The sequence below is a fragment of the Schistocerca cancellata genome, chromosome 1 (assembly GCF_023864275.1).
Source record: "Schistocerca cancellata isolate TAMUIC-IGC-003103 chromosome 1, iqSchCanc2.1, whole genome shotgun sequence".
Lineage (NCBI taxonomy): Eukaryota > Metazoa > Arthropoda > Insecta > Orthoptera > Acrididae > Schistocerca > Schistocerca cancellata.
Window position 1 is genome coordinate 332,679,816 of NC_064626.1, and position 27,770 is coordinate 332,707,585.

The 27,770-nt window shown below is 41.0% G+C and overlaps 1 protein-coding gene across 1 annotated transcript; it reads right to left on the reverse strand.

Moving 5' to 3' along the window:
• Positions 1–1,883: 1,883 nt before the first annotated feature.
• On the reverse strand, positions 1,884–27,468 carry LOC126161337 (uncharacterized). Its single transcript, XM_049917102.1, has 5 exons — positions 26,692–27,468; positions 18,488–18,543; positions 2,698–2,905; positions 2,163–2,526; positions 1,884–2,017 (listed from the first exon to the last, which is right to left on the reverse strand). Exons 1-4 carry the CDS (start codon positions 26,704–26,706, stop codon positions 2,461–2,463), a joined length of 345 nt encoding a protein of 114 aa, XP_049773059.1. The 5' UTR covers positions 26,707–27,468; the 3' UTR covers positions 1,884–2,017; positions 2,163–2,460.
• Positions 27,469–27,770: the final 302 nt, after the last annotated feature.

The following is a 27,770-nucleotide window of genomic DNA, read 5'->3' on the forward strand; positions in this document are numbered from 1 at the left end:
CTGATGACCTCAGAAGTGAAGTCCCATAATGCTCAGAGCCATTTGAACCAATTGAAGTATGTAAAAACAAACGAAAGCAATACCGTCGCACTTACGCATTTCATATTTCTGAATACACTGAATGGTAGAACGGTCACACTCCACAACATAGACTGAATGCTAATTATCAGATTTAACAGTTCTGCATGGATACAACCAGTACTGCTTGGTTCCATTTATATTCAATTTGGCAGAGATAGTGAAGTATGAATGTTTATTGTTCGTTAATCTTGTGCTAGATCCTATGGTTGAGGTCCAGTAGTACTCCCACGCGATACAAGGTGTCTCAGCAGAAATTTTCATCATTCAGAGATATGACAGGAACGATCAATCGAAGGAAAAAATTCTAGTAAACATGGGCTCTAAAATGCATACCTAAAGAGCTATTGGCACTTCTTCATCTCCGATATTGTGAACAAATCTCTTACCTTGCAAGCTCTTTGCTTTCCATATTATGAGATAAACTTATGCTCTGAAGTGCATAGTGCATACCATAAGAGCTGTGAGCAATTGTTCAGTTTCGCTGCTGTAACACACGTCTCTTCTACTGAACAATTGCTTATAGCTGTTAATGTATACAGTTTAGGGCATTTGTTTACTAGACAATTATTTCTTACTTTGGTCCCTACTGTCTTCTCCCAAAATATGAAAAGCAAAGAGCTTACAGTAGTAGAGATTTGTTTCACAGTGTCGAAGATGATGAAGTATTCATAGATCTTAAGGTATACATTAAAGAGACCGCGTTTACTAGCGTTTTTTGCTTCGAAAGATCATTCCTATCGTACCCCTGAATACTGACCATGCCTCGTGGGGCACCCTGCATGTATAAGAGACACTTGATGTTGGTACTAGGGACAGGGCGCCCAGTAGCGACCAAATACAAAACGATAGGTAAATCAAAAGCCAATATGTTCGTCCATAAAACTATGCATAAGATATGAAGTGTGACAAAGAAATTTAGGAAATGTCCGACACTCTATGCCACGAACAAGAATAGACCAAACTCACCTCAGCAACCGAAACGCGTTGTAATAAAAATTTTGGTTAGCGGAATGCGTACAAAGCAAGCACTGTGAAATTTGTCAGATCGGCGACGCGTTCTCTGCTTCATTGCTCTCACAATGGCTTACAGTTACAGATTGTAAATGCGTTAGCAAAGCTGAGAACATAGTCAGGGAATGCGAGGAACCAAGGTCCGTAAAAAATAAGGTTTGGTAATAAGTAGTGTTCGGATCGATATCCACTTAAAACGCACGAAATATGCGCCAAAACTGCTCGAAATATGCAGTTAAAACATGCTCTTACTGCCGGTATATGCCTTTAAATACGCAGCTAAAATTCTTTAATTATGCATTTATCTTAGATAAATTCTTTAAAATATGCATCTTAATTGGGAAAATTAATGAATAACAATCAAATATTTTTCAGTAATGGCTATAATTCAATGAATAAAATGAAGTATAACATAGGTACTTACACGATAAGTTTGATAAATTCTAAAAATTAGAGTTTGTTTGAACACTTTTTCCATATTCTCTACATGAAAATTTTTCTTCTGGTCAGATAATGACATTCTCTATCTTGAAAATGATTGTTCAACATCACATAACACTACAGGTAAAAATTTAAGAGCAGCGACATCAGATGACGTGAAATAATCTAGATTCTCAGAGCGTTTTTCTCCTTCCAGTAACTGAGCGATCTTCCGAATCGTAGACCAACCAGGATTTCAATGAAGAACTGCATCCAATTTTCTTCTAAGTCTCTCACCGATCGGACCTGGCCAACTCTATGTCCTGAGTCCTTCGACGAGTGCCACTACCTTCGTAACTTACAAGGGAAGTTCCACAATTAGGTCTGGCAGGCCACCCAAGTGCACTCGGATGAAAGATAGGCTGTGTAACACGCTGGAATTCTTCATGGCGTCCTTGGTTTTTGCTGTGGCTAAATTTTCGCTATCTTCAAAGCCCTTTAGGACCTGGAACAAGAATGTAGTAATCTAGTGAATGTCGGTTTCAAGCTGAAAACTACTGTACGGAGAAATAAGCTTAATATTGGAATTCTACATTGTGTTCGTTTTCTTTGCTTATTCAATGTATCCAGAACTACATACGCATCCATACCTCTTCAACTTTTCTGTGGTTGTCCGCATAATAGTTTGCAGCTGAAATCCACGTTCCCCACCTCGTGAAGACTGGATCAGGTCGCAGAGGACAGTCAGGGTGAGCAGTCTTGAAAGCTCTCACTCGACTTGGTGCCTTGATGAAAACCTTCTTTGCCGAAGAGATAAGGCTGTTGACCTCTGGCAATGTGGCTCTGAACTCTTCAGCGACTCGATGGATGCTGTGGGCCGGACACGTGAGGTGAATAATTTTACGGTAAAACACTCGGAGACACTCTGCCTTCAGTATATATGCGGCACTATCCATCACAATGGCTAAAACCTTGTATCCCCACGTTTCTGATCTTCACTTCTCCATAGCACGCCTGAAAGAAAATCAAAGGATTTTACAAATTTTACAATCTTTTTTATTTTATTATTATTGGCTCGGGACATGATGTGAAAAACTAATTATTGGCTCGGGATATGATGTGGAAAACTGCACTCTTATATTACCTATAATTTATTTTATACTATTCAATATTGTCGAAACTTACCCAATGCTTCCTGCACTGTGCGAGCAGTCGTGGCGTGAGTCGTTCGTTCCACTTCTTTGCGTAGTATGAGGTGTCCTCGTCCAGCCTCGGCAGCAGAGAATTTTCCAACTGTGACGTGCACCATATACCGACCGCAAGAATCAGTGGTTTCGTCAGCGGATAGCCAGACTGGAGAATCGCTAATGTCTTTCTTAATATTCTCCAATGTCTGTAATATAGGAACTAAATTAAAAACTACACATAAACATGTGGACACTACGTAGGAGACATACACACGAAAACAAACTATATCCGTTTTGCACCTACCTATATTATGACTATTTTATTATGTATGTACATTGACCAAAATAATAGTGGTTTAATTCGCACAAAAAATTATATTCTTTAAAAATAAATTTACTTTTTTTTTTGCAGTGAACATTTTGAGGCACTGTCTCTTTCCCAAGTCCTTAAAAGAATAAACATTCAAACATAGTTTAAATTTATTTTTCGAGTTTTTTAAAATTAAACGATATTATTTTGGCCCATGTATATATCAAATAATATCCATTGACTTTCACATACCGAAAAACCTTACCTTTTCATACAATGGGTCCACATAGTTCTTTCTGATCGTTGACTCGTGAGGAATATCTTTTCCTGCGTATTTTTTTCAAGAATGTCCTCAATCCTTCAATGTCCAGCTTATTCAAGGGGTTGTTTGCTTTTATTATAGCCTCGCAAAGTTCTTCATTGAACTCACTTTTGTCGTCCATATGGTTCGAAAATGAGGAGATCAATGGTTGCCGTGAAGTTTCTAACTGTGCTTTGGTTAAGTTGTTCTGGGGCTGAGATGTTATTTATGCTGATACAGTTGAATTTTTTTCTGAACCCTGACCTAAAGCGTCAGAGAAGCGAACAAATATCAATAAGTACGAACAACTGTAAAAAAAATGTAAGAGAACAGTGTGTACCCGCGAGATGGTCACTCAAAAAAGTGAATTAAGACTACAAATAAGTTTCTAAAAATTGGAACATCGATCCTCTCACAACATTTAACATTTTTTTTTTAATTTGCAAGAACGCCGAATGTAATTCCTACAAGTTTTTTTGTTCCTTCCCATTCGTACATAGAAAACATGGACACAAATTTACAAATGAACTTAATAATCGTTTAAGTTATTGGAAAAATTATGGAAAAAGGAAAAAAAAATTAAACTCACATAGTTGGCAGAATGTTATTTTTCCGTCCTTTGTGAAAGCACAATCGCTCCCGATCAATTTCCGTAAATTATTGGTTTTTGGCCTGGGCATATTCGTAATTTGAAGAAGGTAGCAAAGGGTCGATGTGAACAGCACGGAAACACACGCAAGAATGATTCATATTCCGAAATGCCAACAATAACTAGAAGGGCATTGTTGGCGCACTGCAGAGATCAGGTGAGCGACCTGAACACGCATTAACTGCGGGCAACAAATACCGAAGCACGTTTTTACTCCGATAATCCATCTTGCAACACTGAACCATCACAAGTCTTTAGCATCCTTATCCGAAAGACTGCCTAAGAGGAAAAATGTTTGGGAAGTTCTTGGGTTGTCAGAGTACAAAATGAACCTCACTATGACCTGTAAATGTCAAAAATATGCTTCTTTACGGCCATTTCTTATGAATATGACAATAATATGCTCAAACGCCAAAAATATGCAAATATAGGCATATTAAATTTGAATATAAAGTAGCCTAGTACCTCCAAAATAACATAATTCCTAAAGATACAACACCAGATACCGTAAAAAAAAATGATATGCAAAATCCGAACTCTAGTAATAAGCATTGTATGAGGCTAAAGGCTGACAGTGTGATATCACTAAGGAACAGCGTCTGCTTAGGAAACAGCGCTATAACATGTGGACCGCGCATTTATGCGATGTATTTGAGGTTTATTTTAGTTGGTTGGTTGGTTGGTTTTGGGGAAGGAGACCAGACAGCGTGGTCATCGGTCTCATCGGATTAGGGAAGGAAGTCGGCCGTGCCTTTTCAGAGGAACCATCCCGGCATTTGCCTGAAGTGATTTAGGGAAATCACGGAAAACCTAAATCAGGATGGCCGGACGCGGGATTGAACCGTCGTCCTACCGAATGCGAGTCCAGTGTCTAACCACTGCGCCACCCCGCTCGGTTTATTTTAGTTTATACGGAAATAATGAGATGTAAATTGTTATTCTGCCATTACTAGAATGTTACTGCTACAGTTTGTAACTTGTCCAGCTATTAAAAAGATACTGCTGATTCAAAGTAATGAAAATAAAGATCAAGTGTACATCGTATCGAAGCACGCAAAAAAGACGCGTCAAGTTTAGTTAGTTTTTGCAAATTTCTGTCGAAGTAAATGTTCCAAATGAGCACGCAATTTTGAAGTTGGCTATGAGAAAAGTTTTAACGAGTAAACGAGGTCTATATAACGCTAATTTTCATTTTATATTCATCAAGGGTTTAAAGGACCTTCAACTAATAGGTGGGCACTGTCGTTTTCTGTGAAGCAATTATACATGTCCCGTAGTTGTAGGAAGCATTTGAAATAACTAATATAACTAAAACATCCTTCAAAACACCTGGGTGGCTACTGAAAATGCTGTCTATCCAAGAGCACAAGGTTGAGTTGCTCGTAGAGGTTATTCGAGCTCTCCCGGAGAAAACTGTGACTTTTATGCGAAACAGCGAGCAAAGTAATCGACTTGCAAATGTCCTCTTTGACCCACCGAACCCTTTTTAACGCAAAAACGTCTAATTTGAATGGATGAGAATATTTTGCCCCGTATTCGATTAATTTCACTAGATACAAGTGCATTTTACTACTTTCTTCACCATGCCGACAACGTTTCGTCGATGACAACTGACTTCGCACGTTTATTATGTGCACGCAACTTCGTACAGATGTTTTTCAGACTAGTATTTCTGCTCTGTAATGTCACTACGGAATTTTGTAAAATGGCTTCATCTGAATCATTACAACCAACCTACCATGTCACATTTATCGTCATTCCTCTTCCGTTGTGATAGGTTTTCTAATGCCTTTATGCTTCTTCTATAGATCTACGTACTGTTGCACGTGGTGTGTTATCTCTGGTGCTACTACTACAAGGCAAACTACATAATGCTTCGCTATTAAGCACTCGTTTCCGCATTAAATTTGGCAGTCCAGAAAGCAAGCTTCTAAGATGATCAGTTTCTTTGAAATGACGTGAGCGTATTCTAGTCTTTGCAGCATTCACTGCGTCGTTTTACAGAATTTCGACAGCAAAATCTTATGAAGACTTGCATCAGGAGAGAAAGCATGAAGCACTACTTCAGTCCCTTTGGTATTGCGACTGTGGGAATTACAGTCAACAACAGAACAACCAAGCATTGCTTACACATACTCAAAATAAATTATTTTGCAAACAACTCATTATACAAAGGCAACTAAGCGAAACCGAAACACACACGAAATCACGCGGCCTCCAACTCACAAATATGGGCTCGAAGTGTTGATCTCTGACTTCATGCGCACAATGGCAGAAAAGCGTTTACTTCTGCGCTGCGAGCAACCATGGACGACCCTCTCCCTCCCTCCTGCTTAAACCCACGAGTATATTGAAGGTGAGCGCAACTCGTTTCCGCATTAAATTTGGCAGAGCTCTGCAACATCCATGTACTAAATTTTATTTACATGACAAACCCTATTTACAGGGCTATATTTTAATTTGGACTAATGGATTTATGCAGATATTTGTAAAAATGACGATGATACATTATCCCATATTAATGTAATACTGCCGCCTTCTGAAGAAGATAGATTTAAATCTGTCGAAACCTAGGTAAAGATTACTTTATCCATTGCAACTGGTCGGCTGTTTTTAGTCTTAGAACAATGTATTGCAACTACCTTCGATGTTACAACGTCACACAAAATGTTTTATTCTTTTGCCAATGGACAACAATAGTTCAACACTGCTGATTCAGCTGTATGGTTGGCACTACGATGTTAGTTAACTGACAGTTTCACCTCGATCTTGGGCCACAACGTGTGAATACTCAATGAAGACAAAAATTTTGTCACTTATAATATCTATAATTAAACCCGTTTTCGGTGTATTTATTGAGTTACCTTCGTGTTTTTCCAAGGGCTCGGAACTGTTGTTGGCGCCCTCTTTCTTTTCAACTTATTTCCCCCTCTACTAATGAACCTGTCTTCGATGTCTCTGTGAGGTTACATTTCAACACGATAAAACAAGATTGTATGCTGCCCGCGCTGAGTGAGAGCAAGTGAGAGCAGGAGGGAAGTTTGACGTTGCGTCGAAATCCACGTAATTATAGATGAAGTAAAAGGTCAGTTGCACAAGAATAGCGTGGAAAAATGGTTGCAGTCAGTTTAAGAAACTTCTCCACAGGTGCCTCAATTGCTTGAAGGACTGCACCCGAAACCTAAATCAGGAAGGGTCGTTGGTAACCTATGCTTCCAATGTAGCTCTTAATGCACCTCGCCGTTGTTCCCTACACTGGTCTAAAAAGATCATTTGTACTACTATTGGGAATATGTGTCACTGAATTCTTGATTGCATGGTAATGATCTCATGGTGCTACAATTTCACAAGCAGGAATGAATATGGTTTCTATTACAATTCCCTCTACAGTAGGGGTCATACATTTTATAGGACGACATAATAGTATTTACTAGGTTGTATTTCACGGCCTTGTTTGTAATAATTTAATTCATCTATATATCTTGCACATAATACGTCTTTCTCGATAGTTGTTCAAAGGGGCTGCAACCAAATTCTATCCAGGCAGGAAATCTTCGCACAACTTTCAACAACTCTCTTTCGAACAAGCTCCGTTTTGTTCCGCGTTCACCTTTCAAGAAACATCTGACGCAGACGTCCGCGAGCAGGATGCACAAACTGAGCTGCGGCTCCTTCGTGTTGGTATCGCATACGTGCACGAAAACCAAGTTGGATACCTTTCTACAACCTCGGGAAGATGAGTCTGTTTCCTGTCGCCAGGTCTTATGAAGTACACATAAATGTTGGTCGAGTTTGACTACTCTACAATGTTAGCAACTACATTCCTAATAAATCTGTTTACTTCGTCGCATAAACAACGATTCGTAGGTTCTCGTATTGCACTGCTGAGTTATCCCACTAAACATTTGGTTTCGTAAAATTTAACTCAATCGAAGCTTAGGACCTGGTTCCATTTCTGGGAGTCATTTTTCAATTTAATCTATTTTTGTTCATGGAATTATCATAAAATTCAGCCAGCAATAGGGCCTGTATAGATAAAAGGGAGTCATAATATACAGGGTGAGTTTTCTCTGTGACAATGAAATATCTCAATAATCACGCGCATCGGATTAAGAAACGGATAAATAAGTTTAATATTTTAAAACTGCTATCAACAATACCAATGTTGATCCCCCTGCTCCAACCACTAGGAACATCCAATTTTTATTGCTGATTCGGATTCTACGGAAAAAATACGTAACATTTGTTGTTGAGCGCTGTAATTCACAAACAGCACAATTGACTTCCAAAATTGTATTATCTCGAGAAAAACGCGTTGGATCATTAAAAGAAAACCAGATGTGTTCAGTAATGAAAAAAAAAGCTTGTCCTATGCGCGTCCTGTCACCAACGGGGTGTTCGTTTGAGAAGTGTGCTCTCACCAACGGGGTGCTTGTTTGTAAGAATCTTTTCATGGTAAGTTCTCAAAAATGTCAACGGAACTTCAACCAACTCCCTCAGACAACGAGATCCGCCCAGATATTTGTCCCTCATACCAACTTTAACCCTTCTCCATCACCTATCCCACTTCACATCCTTTGTTCCTCTCTCCTTTTCTCTCTCCATGCACCCCTATAGCTTTCTTCTTACCCTCCCCACACACCATTACGTCTCCACAGCCTTTGTCTCTCCCACCGTCTGTATTCCCACCATCCGCTTCACCTCCTACCCATCTTCCCCATAGTTTCCCCACCTGACAGAACCCTATGTCTTTACCTACACTCCTTAACCTCTAATGGAACATATTCACCCTCTCACAATACTTCTCACACAGCGTAGGTCCTTCAAGTGTTAAGTGAAAATGCAGCGCTCATCGCAACTGCGTTTTATGAATTGTGTGTATATTTCGTCCTTTTAACTATACGCCAATAATCTTTTTAATTTAAAACGTAAACAGTCAGCATATTTTTTTTTCTATCACTTTTGCTGTACCTTTACGAATGCTCTTGGTTGAAGAGAGACGTTTTGTACCGCTGTCAGCCAACATTGGGCGTGGGGTATGATATAACAATAAAGAAAAAAAAATTCGAAAATGTTGCCTCCCATTTCTGTGCACTTACTTATTTGGAAATGGAATGATCTGAAACAAATGAGAAGTGTTTCCAATGTAATCTGCTGATATGCGTTTGTGATACACTAAAGCACGTTAACGAGCGTTGTTAGCACTTCATGATAAACTTCAATCTTCTAGTAACCTCACGAACAAAAGTCAGACGAAGTAACGTCTAGCTATCTTGCAGGCCGAGACTCTGGAGCGCTTCTACCGATCCACCGATGTTTGTACACGCGATCTAATACTTTACGTCGTGTTACATAATAATGTTCTCGACAACCATTATGTTGAAACCATATTGTCTGCCGCAAGCCCAAGTGAAGGTAAGCAAGCAACACTGGAATATCGTCCTTCAACAGTGTTCTATATTTATCACTATTTGAGGTGCCATCGATAAAGAAAGGAGCAATAAGTTTGTCACAAATTATTCCTCACCAAACATTCGCATTCCATGGACGCCGATGTTCAACTTGACGTAAGCAATTTGAGTTTTCCACATTCCAATAATGCATGTATCGATTGACAGTACTGTGGTTCCCGAAGGTCGACTCGTCAGAAAAAAAAGTTAGGTCTCTGTATTTGCTGAAGCGACCACTGGTAAAATGTTAATCGCTTCTGGTAATCAATGCCATGGAGTTACCGGTGATGTTTTCTACGTTTCAAAGTCCGGCAAACAGTGGTCTTTTTCCTCATAAGCGAGTTAACCCCGAGTGCTGATATGTGGATTATGATTCACTGCAGCTTGTAACGGAACATATTAAAGGCTTTACTGTACCGAAATATGCGATACCCTCCAAATTCAACCAGTTTAACGAGTATTTATGATTATAGAAAAGTTATTGTGTATGTTAACAATGATTGCATAACATGTCTGCATAAACAGTCAACCCATTAAATTATACTGAATAACTGACCCACACAAAAGTTTATATCACTTGATCACTGATACAGAAAATGTCATCATGTAAAAACACTAAGTTCATCTTAAATAATTAATATGAAGTACGAAAATTAGTGGCCAACTTAGGTATTTTGGATCTCCTTAAATAAAAATCACCCAGTGAAACCTATTTGTTCGCTAGGAGCGTTTTCACTCAGTATTCACGTAAGCAATTCTATTTTAGACGAAAACCAATGTAATTCTTAATAATTCATGTTATTTACTTATTTATGCAAATTAGAGAAGTTAATTGACAAACTTCTAAAAAACGGCCTTTTTGTAACAAAGAATTATTCTGTCAAGTCAACAAATCTGTCTGTCATTTTAATAACATGTTAAATTATGTCACTCGATGCAAATTAATAACTTTTCTGCACAAATTATGATAACAGATGTACATGTGACTTGTAAACTATATCTCTTTTTAGTAGTTCTTTGACAATGTTATAAATACAAGCAGCAAGAACGGTCGAAAGGCAGTCGGAATGTCACTTTGGTAAAGTGTGTTTGTGTGTTATAGTTTGAGGTGGATAAACAATGCAAAGAACATGTAACGGAAATACTACTTTGTGTTGTGTCATGGTCTTTGGTGGACAGTGGAATTAAGATGGCCACCAGAATAATAAATATTTGAAGTTTACATATTTGTTGGTTTCGCTCGTTCTTTATCATCAAAAGCACATAAAAAACACGGGACCTCATGTTTTTAACCCTAGACAACCAGATGTAGAGCCAGCATCAGCATCGAGAGACAGCAGCGATCCAGCAAGTAGCAGCGATTACTACAACACAATGCATTTTAATGGCGCCAACCTAACATCAAGTGCTAACAAGCTCCATAAATGGGAGTGAAATAGTGCGATTATAGCAATTAGCAATATCTACGACCAGGCGACCATTACAAGCTAATATCGCAATTTAGTTATCTCTCCAGCAACTGTTCTTTGACGGTTTCTTTTTGGTGGTTGTACAGTTCCCTCGGTAGAGAACTATCGAATAACCCGACAAAAATAAGCGCGGGATGGCTTCCTGTCTGGAAAACACTGAGTGCAAAGGGTTGCTGCATTATCGACATTCCTGCCACTTTCTCCATAAATGATAACTATTTCAATTTTTTCTTCTGTCACAATAACGCAGCCTAACTAATAACGCAGTCAGATATGAAGGAACGTTTTTAAGAAATGAGGGACGACACGCACCCAATGAGAGCAAGCCAGATAATGAATGCACGGAGGAAACAGCAGAATACTGAGTCGTATGCTGCACATGTGTGTTTTATATTTTTGATTCAGTGCATTTTTCTCAAGATAACACCATGTTATTTGTCGATTACAGCGTCATCTCTCGCGCAACGATTAAAGTATTATGTACGAAAGTTACGGAATTTTTTCATCTACATCTACATCTACAGCTGAAAATCATACTTACGTGCCTGACAGACGGTTCATCGAACCACCTTCACAATAATTCTCTATTATTCCACTCTCGAACAACACGCGTTAAAAAACGAACCATATCTTTCCGTGCTAGCTCTGATTTCTCTTATTTTATTAGGATGTTCATTTCTCCCTATATTTTCGCATTCGGAGGAGAAAGTTGGATCAACGAAAAACGCCTTTGTTTTAATGGTGTCCATCCCAAATCCTGTATCATGTCCGTGACACTCTCTCCCCAATTTCGCGATAGTACAAAACGTTCTGCTCTTCTTCGAACTTTCTCGATGTACTCCGTTAATCCTATCTGGTAATGATCCCAGACCGCCCAATAATACTCCAAAAGAGAACGGACAAGCGTGGTGTAGGCTTGTCTGTTAGGAATGACAACTCTAACCAAACGCTGCTGCTCTCGGTCGTTAAGTGAAGGCCATCGGCCCCTGCGCTGTTCGTGGTGAGAGGTAATGTCTGAAATTTGGTACTGTCGGCACACTCTTGGCTCTGTGGATATCGGAATACTGAATTCCCTAACCACTTCCGGAAGGGAATGTCCTATGCTTCTAGCACCTACAACCATCCTGTGTTCTAAGTCAGTTAATACCCGTCTTGCGGTCTTAACCACGCCGAAAACCTTTCAATTGAAAGATCTGAACACAAATGACAGCTCCGTCACTGCACTGCCCTTTGATACATTGTGTACGCGATACAACCGCCATCTGTATATCCGCTCATCTCTATCCCATGATTTTTGTCACCTCAGTTTAAGTAGTTGCAGTAGTGGTCTTCATGGTGAAGCTGGGATCCTCACTTACTACCCCATGTGCGTCTAATCAAGATGGTGGTAACACAGCAAGAAAAGGTGTTGTGCATTCTCAGTTTCAACAGACGTAATCCACCGGTCGCTCCCGTATGTTCGTACAAGACATAGAACGTATTCAATAAAATACTGCATGAAATCTACTGAAGTCTACTAGTTAGTCCCGGTGACAGTTGCTCAGGCCTCATTTGTCTGTCTGACGTGTTTTGCGGCGACGTTAGTGTTTCAAACTATCTAACATTCAAATTCAGTTACTACAAGCCCTTCATGCTGGCGATTAACAACCACGAGTAGAAATTTGTTAATTCATTCTGGGTGTGGATACGGAAGATAACAATTTTCTTTCTCGTTTAGTGTTAAGTGATGGGGTTATGTTCCATTTAAGTTGCAAAGTGAAGCGTCACAGCGAAAAAATAAGGCAGATACCACAGTCGAGGATGAGTGAGACTCTCCAAACCTTCATACGGAAAAGTTAAAGCTGTAAATTTGCCCTTGACGAGGGGATATTTTTAGGGGGATGCGTACCATCCTCTCATTAAAGGATAGTCTTAAAACGTGTATAACTTAATTATTGCTATTTTTGCAGTATAATGTTTTTGTTTACGCAACGGCTAACAAAAGGAAGTTCAAGAGCTCAGAGGAAGTAACGTATCGTAAGCAACTCTTAATCTTCCTGTATAATTATTTGGTATTATTTATTTATTCAGTGGACGGTTTCGGAAGCTTTATTGATCCCTCAGGAGGAAAGATGACCTGGATAGAACTAGTATTGGTTTCAGTGACAGAAAAGTTATTTTCGTGGATAACAGATTTTCTATTTGAGTCATAAGCTTCATTTATTTTCTTAAACCGAAGGGTTTGAAGGAAACAGATTTGAACACAATAAATAGAGTTGTTAAGCAGTTGTGGGTCTCAAAGGTAACACTGGAATTACCGGACTCGTAATTGGATGTGATCTAAAAATGATGTTCGCCTGCATACAGGCTATCCCAGTAAATATTACACACTCATGCAATTAATTGGACACTGGGCAGCAATATGGAATACTAGTCACTACGGGCAGGCTGAGCAAACATCGAGTACAATAGATAACGGATGAGGCCTACATTAAAGATATTTTACGACAGAAACTTCCTAAAAGAAATCCGAAAGAGGCATCTAAAAATCTTTCAGTGTGGAGGGCAACAAACGTTACACACAACTATCTGCCAGGGACCCGAAGTAAACACGCACAGTAATGATATAGGAATCTAGCTCATTACGGGAAAGAACAATAGACCCCGGTTAAAACTGCATATGGAATGAAGGTAATTGTTATACTCAGAATTTAATATGCCACATACCATACACCGTTGACAATGAAGTAATGAGCACATGGGGTGTTGGCAGACAAAGGTAGTCTCATTACCCACAAAGAAACTATCACTGAAATTGCTCGAAACCGACTCAGAAATATGCGTGAATTAGTTATGATTGGTTATTATCGCTGATATATCTTATTGTGGCTATGTCGCAACTTATGGGCAACCACCTTATTTTACAATTTGTAAACACACATGGGTCTAGGTTCACACAAAGAGATCGTCATTGGATCACACTCACAGAATTTACAGGAAAATAATCAGAATTAAGGGATCTCATAACATATCCCAGATATAGACAAGTCTGAAAGAGAACGGATTAGTTGATTCCTTAACGAAATTACTCACTGTAATACCTGACTCCAAATACCGACAAGACGCTCTAACATAGCGACCGTTCACTTACCATCGTGGAGACCGAACGAATCATACCGGACGTCGAGTACACGGCTCCGCATTCAAACAAGTGGCCCGGCAGCAGGACCTCGTGGCTGAGACGAATACGATATTCAAAATTCGAGCCTCAGTCATCTCCTAGTCTCTGATCTTTGCTAAATTCGCCCATGAAGTTAGACTGTCAGTGTCTTCAGTCATGCATCCGTGGTTATCTCCACTCACAGTCATTCATATGGGAACATAGGACGGAGATATCAGGATGGATGCAGGCCAATATATAAATGAAACAACTGTGCCCATTCCTTCACCATAGGCTGCTAGTTCGCTGAACGCTTAAAATCCACAACAAGAAACTCAGTGTTGACTTTATACAATTAGCATCAAATAAGATGAAGAATGAAACTTTATTTTTATTTTATTCACACGTCAAGTTCCGTAGGCCCGAATTGAGGAGCAAATCTCCAAGGTCATGGAACGTGTCAGTACATGAAATTACAACATAAAAGTAATAACAGATAGAAATAAATGTTTATGAACCCGAAAAAAGTCACTCCATAAGTTTAAGTAAACGCAATCAACAATAAAATAAGAATCGACAGAATAGAAGGAGTGACCCATGAGGAAACTCTTCAGTTTCGATTTGAAAGCGCGTGGATAACTGCTAAGATTTTTGAATTCGAGTGGTAGCTTATTGAAAGTGGATGCAGCACACCTTTTTGCACAGGAGTTAAGGAAGTCCGATCCAACTGCAGGTTTGATTTACACCGAGTATTAACAGAGTGAAAGCTACTTATTCTTGCGAATAAGCTAATAATGTTAACAAGAAATGACAGTAAGGAATATATATATTGAGAGGCCAATGTCAAAATACCCAGACTCGTGAACAGGGGTCGACAAGAGGTTCGTGAATTTACACCACTTATTGCCCGAACCGCCCGTTCGTTTCAGAATGGGAAGAGTTACCCCAAAATATAATACCATACGACATAAGAGAATGAAAATAAGCAAAGTAGACTAATTTTCGTCTCGAATGATCACTTTCTTCAGTTACCGTTCGAATAGTAAAAATGGCAGCATTAAGTCTTTGAACAAGATCCTGAACTTGGGCTTTCCACGACAGTTTACTATCTATGTGAACACCTAGAAATTTGAACTGCTCAGTTTCACTAATCAGACGCCCACTCTGTGAAATTAAAACGTCAGGTTTTGTTGAATTGTGAGTTAGAAAATGTAGAAACTGAGCCTTACTGTCCAGAATGACATTTTCACTCTGCAGCGGAGTGTGCGCTGATATGAAACTTCCTGGCAGATTAAAACTGTGTGCCCGACCGAGACTCGAACTCCGGACCTTTGCCTTTCGCGGGCAAGTGGTCTACCATCTGAGCTACCGAAGCACGACTCACGCCCGGTCCTCAAAGCTTTACTTCTGCCAGTATCTCGTCTCCTACCTTTAAAACTTTACAGAAGCTCTCCTGCAAACCTTGCAGAACTACCACTCCTGAAAGAAAGGATACTGCGGAGACATGGCTTAGCCACAACCTGGGGATGTTTCCAGAATGACATTTTCACTCTGCAGCGGAGTGTGCGCTGATATGAAACTTCCTGGCAGATTAAAATTGTGTGCCCGACCGAGACTCGAACTCGGGACCTTTGCCTTTCGCAGGCAAGTGCTCTACCATCTGAACTACCAAAGCACGACTCACGCCCGCTCCTCACAGCTTTACTTCTGCCAGTACCTCGTCTCCTACCTTCCAAACTTTACTTCGCTGCAGAGTGAAAATGTCATTCTGGAAACATCCCCCAGGCTGTGGCTAAGCCATGTCTCCACAGTATCCTTTCTTTCAGGAGTGCTAGTTCTGCAAGGTTCGCAGGACAGCTTCTGTAAAGTTTTAAAGGTAGGAGACGAGATACTGGCAGAAGTAAAGCTGTGAGGACCGGGCGTGAGTCGTGCTTCGGTAGCTCAGATGGTAGAGCACTTGCCCGCGAAAGGCAAAGGTCCCGAGTTTTTGAGCCTTACTGTGATTTAACGTTAGTTTATTTTCTACAAGTCATGAACTTCGGTCATGTACTGCACTATTTGAAACCGAGCTGATGTTGCACACAACATCCTTTACTACCAAGCTAGTGTCATCAGTAAACAGAAATTGTAAGTAGGCTGTTTAGGTTTTTATATTGGTAAAGCCACGTAGCGCTCTGTATGAAAATCACTGGCTGTGCTGTGTGCAATCTGTGGCTGGTTGGCTTTGTTGAAATATTCTCTATTGTAGTGTTGGGCAGTTGGATGTGAGCCGCTAGCAGTGGTGGATGTGGGGAGAGAAATAGCAGAATTTTGAGAGTGGACGATCTGGACGTGTATCCATCAGAAAGAGTAAATTTGTAATATTGGATATCATGAACTGATATACAGGGCTATTACAAATGATTGAAGCGATTTCATAAATTCACTGTAGCTCCATTCATTGACATATGGTCACGACACACTACAGATACGTAGAAAAACTCATAAAGTTTTGTTCGGCTGAAGCCGCATTTCAGGTTTCTGCCGCCAGAGCGCTCGAGAGCGCAGTGAGACAAAATGGCGACAGGAGCCGAGAAAGCGTATGTCGTGCTTGAAATGCACTCACATCAGTCAGTCATAACAGTGCAGCGACACTTCAGGACGAAGTTCAACAAAGATCCACCGACTTCTAACTCTATTCGGCGATGGTATGCGCAGTTTAAAGCTTCTGGATGCCTCTGTAAGGGGAAATCAACGGGTCGGCCTGCAGTGAGCGAAGAAACGGTTGAACGCGTGCGGGCAAGTTTCACGCATAGTGATGTGAAAGATTCAGTGTTTAAACCTCCTCTACCAAGAAACGTGCCAGAACTGCGAGCTCGCATCAACAATGCTTTCGAACTCATTGATGGGGACATGCTGCGCCGAGTGTGGGAGGAACTTGATTATCGGCTTGATGTCTGCCGAATCACTAAAGGGGCACATATCGAACATTTGTGAATGCCTAAAAAAAACTTTTTGAGTTTTTTTATGTGTGTGCAAAGCATTGTGAAAATATCTCAAATAATAAAGTTATTGTAGAGCTGTGAAATCGCTTCAATCATTTGTAATAACCCTGTATATATGATGACTTTGGAACATTATTAAGGTAAATACATTGTTTGTTCTCTATCAAAATCTTTCACTTGCTGACTATGCCTATCAGTAGTTAGTGCCTTCAGTAGTTAGAATCTTTTATTTAGCTGGCAGTACTGGCGCTCGCTGTATTGCAGTAGTTCGAGTAACTAAGATTTTTGTGAGGTAAGTGATTCATGAAAGGTATAGGTTATTGTTAGTCAGGGCCATTCTTTTGTAGGGATTTTAGAAAGTCAGACTGCGTTGCGCTAAAAATATTGTGTGTCAGTTTAGTGTTGATCAGAATAGGTAAAGAGCGAAATGTCTGAGTACGTTCAGTTCTGATCTGCTGTTTGAAAATCAAATAATGTAAGAGGTTTATGAGAACAGTCATTCATTAATTTTTCTAAGGGGACGTTTCATAAAATATTTTATAGTTACCCATAATACTAGAGGGGATGTCATTTATATAAATAAGGTGTATATCGTTCCGTTTAAATATGTTAAGCTCCGTTTCCCTAGAATGATTTGCGGTCCGTTATTTTTCGCGCAAATGGCGGTTACATCAATAACTTACCTGGATAAACTGGAGATCGGGATTTTTACACACTCGCCAGAACATTCTGAAAATCGCACTTTTCAGCAAGTCGAAATCCCATCTGCGTGTAAGAGCATTTCTAAATAATGAGGTGTCTCACTGTTGGATTTCCGCAAGGAGAGTAACTCGTACTGCGCTATCGGACTTCGAGGGGTCCTGATCTCATGGTGTGTGCGTCTGTTTAGTGGGAATTTGTGAGAAACTGCGTCTATATGCCTCGTTGTCCAACAACTCTCGGTGCACTGCGACGCCGCACAGGAAAGCAATGACTCAAATAACTTCAGAAATACTTGCAAAAATATGGAAGGAGTTTGATTGCCGTCTGGATGTTTGTTGTGCGTCCAGACCATTCATTTTTCAAAGCTAAATGAAAAACTTTCACCATAAATTTAACTGTAAAAGTATTCCAAGATTAAATGTCCATGCATGTAAAAGAGATAGAAAGTAAAATCTTTGCAGGCCTAGTCCTAACTTACAATTAATCCCAATGTTTATCTCTATTCGTGTAGAAGATAACTTCTTGAGAAATCGGATGCATCTTTTTGAGACATCCTGTATATTACTTAGTGTGATGATTTCTAAACGTATTCCAATACATTTACGAAACAAGGGTAGCATGAACGATGTTACTCTACTGTCCGCAAAGAGAGAGAGAGAGAGAGAGAGAGAGAGAGAGAGAGAGAGAGAGACGTAGTGTTGTCCGTCTTGTTAACAAAAGCATTTGACTGCTGTGATACGTACCTGTTGAAAACTGAACGACACTTGATTGCTGTAATGCGTACCTGTTGGAAGCTGAACGTTCTCGGAGGAAGAGCGGTTTTGCTCTCCTTGGCAGCATCTATAACAGAGGACAACATGCTGCACCTTCTTCTGCTACTGAATATTTGTCAGGAGAACACACAGCCTTTTCGTTGAACAAAAACATAAATACGGTAATTATTGTTTACGAAAAATGCATTTCAGAAATGTGACTTGCAGTCGTAAATGAAAATGCCATCTCGGAGATGATTTACTTGTTTTACACTAGTGTCTTTAGACGCAGAGAATCGGTGTCAGTTAATGTGACCGACATAGCAAATCCATACTCGATTTGCATGATATGTTACCAGACGTGCATAATGTGCTGAAATAACTTGCCCAGTCTTTCAACTAAAGGAACCAGTTTCATAACAGTGACAGTCATACCGTACGAAGTTTCTACACGTGAATCCTGCAGAACTATGTGTAAATTGGTAGGCACAAGTAACTGGAAATTTACCGAAAATCGATTCTAAAAATATTTTATACTGGTATTAAGATTTTTGTTGCTTCACCGATGTGAGTTAGATGGTGTTCATGCTGTAACTCAGAGAAGGAGCTACATGCACAGCATAAATGGCAGCAATTACTCTTAACAAAATTCTTTCGTCAAGCTTCAGCTGCGAAAAACCCAGTACCAAGTAAAGAAGGAAAAGCTAAAAGGTGGAAGGAATATAATAAAGGCAAAAATATAACGGGAAAAAAACCTTTAGAACAACATTATAAAATCAAAAGAGAAAGTAGGTAAAGGTGGCACTCGAGTTATGATACCGCGAGAAGAATTTGACAGAGCACTAAAAGTCCTAAGTGGAAATAAGACCCCTGGAGTAGACGACATTCCCTTAGAATTATTGAGGTCCTTGGAAGAAACAGCCTTGACAAAATTACTCCACCTGGTTTGCTAGATATTCGAGACAGAATGCCTTTAGGTTTCAGAAAGAATGTAATAATTTCAGTTCCAATAAAGGCAGGTGCTGACAGGTGTGAATCTTACCGAACTATCTGATTAATAAGTCATGGCTGCAAAATACTGACATGCATTATTTTCAGAAGAATGGAAAAACTTGTAGAAGGCGACATTGAAGAAGTTCGGTTTGTGTTCCAGGGAAGTGTAGGAACACATGAGCCAATAGTGAGCTCACAAATTACCTTGGAAGATAGGTTTAAGAAAGGAAAACCTGTGTTTACAGCATTTTTAGATTTAGAGAAAGCTTTTGACAATGTTGATTAGAATATACTTCTCTAAATTCTGAAAATATCAGGGATAAAATACAAGAAGAGGAAGGTTATTTACAGCTTGTACAAAAACTAGCCTGCCACTAGTTATAAAAGTCGAGGGATATCAAAGGGAATTAGTAGTTGAGATGGGAATAATTCGGGATTATAGCTCACCACCGATGTAATTCAATATGTACACTAGGCAAGCTGTAAAGGAAAGCAAATGGAAAGGGAAAAAAAGAAATTTATTGGTTAGCCTGACTTAAAGAGGGGATAGGTTGATAGGACACATCCAGGAGCATAAAGGAATCAACGGTTTGGTAGTAGAAACAATTTGGGAGGGGGGAGGAGTTGTTGAGAGAAACCAAGGCTCGAATACATTAAGTAGGTTGAGACGGATGTACAGTAGATTGCAGCATTTAAGCAGCCATGTAGAGACTAATAGAGGATAGACTACATTCGATTAAAATAATTTTCTGACTGATTTTTCTGCAAAACCAAGTGGTCGTGCCAGCCACCAGCCAATCGTAGTCCTTTCCCGAGCGCGTGTGCACAGTATTGCTCGTTCCGTAGGTGCCAAAGCTGTCTCCGGCCACTGCTATCTGTCAGTCGCAAGGCTATATTAATCAGAGTATAGCATCAAAAGCTGCATCAAACCAGTCTTCGGAGTGAAGATCGCAACAACAATAATTTCTATATGTACACGTCAGTGAAATAATCCAAGGTAAGGAGTCTGTTGAAAAGTAATACTCTTCTCTCTAGCCACCTGTGCTAGTAAACCATTTATATCGTTTTTCACAAAGGCTTGATTTCGTCGTTATAAAACACTAAACAAATTCCATGTCAAGATATTCAGCGCATGTATAAATGTACATTCTTCTTTTAAATACTTTACAAGCATGAACGCGTAAAGGTATAGCTTTAGGGAGTGTATATACATAATTTTTTCTTTTATTAATTTATTCTATTAATTATGTTCAACGATAAATGTAAGTACGTTCAAATATTACAAGAACACAAATTTTTCAAAGTATCTGTATTATACACTCCTGGAAATTGAAATAAGAACACCGTGAATTCATTGTCCCAGGAAGGGGAAACTTTATTGACACATTCCTGGGGTCAGATACATCACATGATCACACTGACAGAACCACAGGCACATAGACACAGGCAACAGAGCATGCACAATGTCGGCACTAGTACAGTGTATATCCACCTTTCGCAGCAATGCAGGCTGCTATTCTCCCATGGAGACGATCGTAGAGATGCTGGATGTAGTCCTGTGGAACGGCTTGCCATGCCATTTCCACCTGGCGCCTCAGTTGGACCAGCGTTCGTGCTGGACGTGCAGACCACGTGAGACGACGCTTCATCCAGTCCCAAACATGCTCAATGGGGGACAGATCCGGAGATCTTGCTGGCCAGGGTAGTTGACTTACACCTTCTAGAGCACGTTGGGTGGCACGGGATACATGCGGACGTGCATTGTCCTGTTGGAACAGCAAGTTCCCTTGCCGGTCTAGGAATGGTAGAACGATGGGTTCGATGACGGTTTGGATGTACCGTGCACTATTCAGTGTCCCCTCGACGATCACCAGTGGTGTACGGCCAGTGTAGGAGATCGCTCCCCACACCATGATGCCGGGTGTTGGCCCTGTGTGCCTCGGTCGTATGCAGTCCTGATTGTGGCGCTCACCTGCACGGCGCCAAACACGCATACGACCATCATTGGCACCAAGGCAGAAGCGACTCTCATCGCTGAAGACGACACGTCTCCATTCGTCCCTCCATTCACGCCTGTCGCGACACCACTGGAGGCGGGCTGCACGATGTTGGGGCGTGAGCGGAAGACGGCCTAACGGTATGCGGGACCGTAGCCCAGCTTCATGGAGACGGTTGCGAATGGTCCTCGCCGATACCCCAGAAGCAACAGTGTCCCTAATTTGCTGGGAAGTGGCGGTGCGGTCCCCTACGGCACTGCGTGGGATCCTACGGTCTTGGCGTGCATCCGTGCGTACCTGCGGTCCGGTCCCAGGTCGACGGGCACGTGCACCTTCCGCCGACCACTGGCGACAACATCGATGTACTGTGGAGACCTCACGCCCCACGTGTTGAGCAATTCGGCGGTACGTCCACCCGGCCTCCCGCATGCCCACTATACGCCCTCGCTCAAAGTCCGTCAACTGCACATACGGTTCACGTCCACGCTGTCGCGGCATGCTACCAGTGTTAAAGACTGCGATGGAGCTCCGTATGCCACGGCAAACTGGCTGACACTGACGGCGGCGGTGCACAAATGCTGCGCAGCTAGCGCCATTCGACGGCCAACACCGCGGTTCCTGGTGTGTCCGCTGTGCCGTGCGTGTGATCATTGCTTGTACAGCCCTCTCGCAGTGTCCGGAGCAAGTATGGTGTGTCTGACACACCGGTGTCAATGTGTTCTTTTTTCCATTTCCAGGAGTGTATTTGCTGTAAGAGAGCTTGTTTTCGAGTATCGAAACAGAACAATGGAGTAGCTGTGACAAAGGAATGCTGATTTTTGTTTGACTTGTGGCTATTGTGATGGTTTTCGTGTGCATGGACACAGATGAAACATTTAAATCAACACATGCATCGAGTGAACTGCAGACAATGATTAACATAGTAAACAGCGAATTATATGCTTTATTTTATGCGTGGTTGAAGTAACAAAGTTTTCGCCTGTTCAATGGATGGAAATCGGTAGGCAGTGGTGAAATCATGTGTATGCACGATAAAAGGTTTGCGCGCTTCAAGGACTGCGCTTTTATATGGGTAATCCTTGAGCTGTGTGGTGTAAATCAGTGAATTGAAGTTTTTGCGGGTCCCACAAGGAGAAAGACCTTGCATAGCTGAATATAACGTTCGTCGTAAATACAGCATGTGAGTGCCGGGTATTTTCAATTGTGTACTCCTTCGAACTGCAGTCCCACGACATCGACTCATTACGACCGCTGCGACGGGGCAGGAGTTTATCATTACCTGCGACAGGTGTATAACGGATCCGGAGCCATTATTTTCTACACAATATCGCTAAATACCAGTATTGCGCGTCATCGTGATCATACGAGGGTCACTGCAAAAGAAATGTACACAATTTTTTTTAATCCATCTTTTATTCTACATGTTTGAAAGTTTTGCAGTGTGTAGATACATCCTTTAGGAACAATATTTTCATTTCTCCACATAATTTCCATCCCTCTCAACTGCCTTACGCCATCTTGGAAACAGCGCCTGTATACCCGCACGGTAAAATTCTGGACCAACCTGTTGAGGCCACTGTTTGGCAGCGTGCAAGGGAGTCACATCTTCAAACCTTCTTCCACGAAGAGAGTCTTTCAGTTTCCCAAAGAGATCATAGTCACATGGAGCCAGGTCAGGACTGTAAGGCGTGTGTTTCAGTGTTGTCCATCCGAGTTTTGTGATCGCTTCCATGGTTTTTTGACTGACATGTGGCCGGGCATTGTCGTGCTACAGCAAAACATCCTGTTTTTGCCGATGTGGTCGAACACGACTCAGTCGAGCTTCAAGTTTCTTCAGTGTCGTCACATATGCATCAGAATTTATGGTGGTTCCACTTGGCGTGATGTCCACAAGCAAGAGTCCTTCGGAACCGAAAAGCACCGTAGCCATAACTTTTCCAACAGAAGGTGTGGTTTTGAATTTTTTTTTCCTTGGGTGAATTTGCATGATGCCACTCCATCGATTGCCTCTTCGTCTCTGGTGAAAAATGATGGAGCCATGTTTCATCACCTGTCGCAATTCTTCCAAGAAATTCATCTCCACCAATCTCGTACTGTTCCAAAAGTTCGCTGCATACCGTTTTTCTTGTTTCTTTTTGAGCCACTGTGAACATCCTGGGTACCCACATGGCACAAACCTTTTTTAACGCCAACACTTCCAGTATTCTGCAAACGCTTCCTTCCCCTATCCCAATGTAGCGTGGCACTTCGTTCACTGTGATGCGTCTGACAATAGTCACCAATACGTTAACTCTCTGTTCATTGTCTGGAGTGTGTGCAGTACGAGGCCTGCCACCGTGAGGACAATCCTCAATATTGCCGTGCCCGCTTTCATCACGTAACCTTGCTTGCCCACCGACTAACGGTACTGCGATCAACAGCAGCATCTCCATACACCTTTTCCAACCTCTTGTTAATGTTTCCCACTGTCTCGTTTTCACAGCACAGGAATTCTATGACAGCACGTTGCATCTGACGAACGTCAAGTGTAGCAGTCATCCTGAAGACATGCTGTGACAGCGCCACTCACGGGTACAGGTTGAACTAAGTTTGAAAACAAGTGGGAAGGATGTATCTACACACTGCAAAACTTTTACACATGCAGAATGAAAACTGTATTTTTACAAGAATAGTGTGCATTTCTTTTGGAGTGACCCTCATACTTTCTCAGAAACCTGCAATGAAGTGAGGTGCAACTAACGCACGTATTTTTGGAAAAAACCGTAACATACGACCAGGCTCCCAGTTGCAGAAGTAGGTTCTGTGTAAATAAAATTTAGTTTCACTCTGAAGACTGTACTTAGTCACGACGAAATTTTCACTGTAACAGTACCATTACATAAATGTAATTTACCTCCATATTGTGCCCTACAGTTCTTCTACTATTTAGCAAAATTATAGCTCTACGTGCTCCCATTCATTCAGAATAATCTGCCAAGTTCCCAGATTCTGATTTTTCACATGGAAAATGAATAACCGCGTCAAATGGGCAGATCCACAACCCACATTTATATGGCGTGCTCAAGAACCTACAACAAGTGTGCTTTGTTCTCAGTGACCGAGAAGTACAGCCCACATTGTATTCGAATTTCACATCTGGCGCATTCGAATTTGGGGCTGATTTGCTTACTGCATGAGTTACATGGGTTGGGAACCTCAGTGTAGATCGAATATCCGAACATAGGAGGGGCATTTGGAAAGTAAGGTCCGATCGGTCGCGAAATGGAAACCACTATGAAAATCAAAAAAGTTTTATTTGCAACAGTTAGTTACACCTTCCAGGTACTTCTCTGTGTTATCGCCTGTATGAAATAACATTTGTCTAAGTGTCGCACCAAATTTACAATCCCTTGTCGCAGAAGACAGTCGCCTGTGCTTTCCGCCAATTCTCTACGCTGGTCTGCAGTTCGTTGTCTGCGCCAAAATGTCATACTCAGCGATTCATGTGAGCAAAGATGAAACTCTGGGGGAGCCATTTACGGGCTGTATTGTGGGTGATCAAACGCTTCCAATCGAAAACGCTGCAGGAGTATCTTCATTGCCCCTGCCCGGAGTATCTTCATTGCTCCTGCCGGGTATGGCCGAGAATTCTAATGAAGAAGGGAACACATGACAATTACGTTACACGGGTTGTGTGAAATCAGGCAAAATCCCTCCCCAGGACTTCGCACTTGGCGGGAGATACTATTTTCAATTCATCTTTACGTGCTCACTGTGGGCTTAGAAATGAAAAGAGCAATGTGACGATCGACAGGCATATTAGAGACACTGCTCAACACAGCTGTGCAAAACTTCAGCGGATCTTCACTGTCGTTTCCATTTCCTGATGGGATCATATTTTCTCAATAGCCCTCAAATTCCAGGGTGTGTACATATTGAGGGTCGTTTGATAAGTCTGGTGAAAAAAAAAAAAAATGTTTATTTTGTAAAGAACTCACATTTCTTCTCGACGTAGTCTCCTTTACCGACCGAGATAGCGCAATGGTTAGCACACTGGACTCGCATTAGGGAGGACAACAGTTCAAACCCATGTCTGGCCATCCTGATTTAGGTTTCCCGTGATTTCCCTAAATAGCTTCATGCAAATACTGGGATGGTTCCTTTGAGACTTACTTCCTTATCCTTCCCTAATATGATGGGACCGTTGACCTTGCTCTTTTGTTCCCTCCCCCAAATCAGCCAATCAACTATGGTTTTCATATTATCCAGTGTGCTGCTTCAAGACGCGGTCGAGTTCTGACATCAGATTAACTAAATCTCTAAAAATTCCTGTGTTCTTGGAATTTTATGTTTATGAATAATATAAACAATAATAATAATAATAATAATATGCTTCTGCATGTGAGGATGAGAATGCAGTTCACATAATTAATAATACTTCAAAGTATTGATATTTAAGAATATTATTTCCTCACACATTGTCTGGCGTGCGAACAATGGCAATGGTGGCTGACGTCGGTCGTTTGCTAAGTATTTTTGCATTACCGTGTGGAATATCTGACTTCTTGCAGTAAAACTGCCGAGAAGATTTACTTTATGCTAGGACTTTATAATTTTCCATCCGACTGTAAACAAACCTCTGCCATGTCACAGCCGCTTACATCATTGTTAAAACTACTAGAATGAAAAAGAGATGTAGGGATTAATAAAATATATATTCAAGAAATCACATATGTTATGAATAGACACTTACATATAAATAATAATTGTTGCTTGGAAGTATATTAATATAAATGAGTTCGTTGATATGTCTCTTTAAATCAGCCTATCTTCAGTATGTAACAAAATGTCTGGAGTTACGGAGCAATGATAAAATGCGTCCGCACAAAAACAGATTATCTCAGCATTATAAGTGGCGCGAGAGGAGTCAGAGCTGACATACAATATTAAAACATTTGCTGTTTTTTCCCCGCAACTACAACTTGTTTATCGATAGCGCTTCATGGCATGTCTTTGACAGCGCAAAAAAAATATGTTATCACTTTCGTGTTCAGATGAGCCCTTAAATGTTTCATCATGGCCACTTACGGTAAGCTCGAATTTGTCGCAAAATTTAATGTAGTCATCAATTTACTGAATCTACACCGGTTTTTTGATTCATTTTCATTATATGTCTTTATACACTGTGGAAGAAGTGAAAGTGGCCCGAAGAACAGAGTTCCAGTGTACAAAGAAACACAGAAGAGGAAAGGAAATAAAGTACTAACCTGACTACAGCACATGTTGAAAGTGACCACCACTCATTTCTTGGCCGTTTTGGGCCCTGGTCAGCCAGTTACTGAAGGCTGGGCTGGACTTGCTCCGAAATGTTCTGCAGCAGTTTTTGAAGACTATGAGGGCTGTTGCGATACACCTTAGACTTGAAGGTTCCCCTCATAAAGTAATCACACACTGACAGATCAAATGACCTTGGTGGCCCGCTGGGGCAGCGACCAGACTAACCTCTGCTAACAACTGTGTCAGGCGTGATGATTGTGTAGATGTGCCCCAAGGTTCCGCCGGCTGTATGGGCAGTTGCTCCATCCTGTTGGAACTGTACATCTTTTCCTCCTCTGTTAATGCTGCCCCAAGTCATATCCACTCGTCCGAACAATTTTATTTGGCCCATCCTGTATTAAGGCGGTAAGCACTATCTAGCTGGCACATAATGTCCATTGGTATTTGTCACACGACAGGTGAAACAAAGAAAAGCATTTTTCACTTCACAACCACTCAGCTGCATTGTACTTTGCCATTTTAAATTTGTATGTATACCCTTGATTGGATTTACGCTGTTTTTATTCTTGATTGACGCTTAGATCGGGTCTGGACGCATCCGGTTCCTTCACTTTCATCCTAATCGCATGTTCCAAAATATTCCCGATAAATTGCAAATTGAATTCGTATTGTGTTGTTTTCGAACTCGTGGTATGTTGCATTTATTTTCAAGAAAGTAAAACTCACTAATTCATGAATAATACACTCACTAAGAGAAACTTGCTAATAACGCACGTTACCCACAGACGCAATCAGTAAGCAAAGAAACTGAAGTACTGGAACATATTTCGCGTGCTGCACATATGACGCGCGTTTTTCCTCTAATAATTCGTAAAACTCTCGCTAGGTGGTGATACCTACGCTACCGCACTCTAGTGCACTCTGACGAGACATTTGCAAACTTATTCCGGTGGTGGATAGAAAAACCAGTGGCAAGAAAAAAACTATTTAAAACACTTCCAGACAGTAGTCCCCCATTCGGATCTCCTGGCGGGGACTACTCAGGAGGACGTCGTTATCAGGAGAAAGA

Bases quoted from the DNA above. Each gene is read 5' to 3' on its own strand.
- LOC126161337 (XM_049917102.1), bottom strand. The intron at 2,906-18,487 runs GTACGCATTACA...CCTATATTACAG, and splicing joins GAACGTTCAGCTTCCAACAG to ACATTGGAGAATATTAAGAA. The intron at 2,527-2,697 runs GTAAGTTTCGAC...ATTTTCTTTCAG, and splicing joins CACAGTGCAGGAAGCATTGG to GCGTGCTATGGAGAAGTGAA.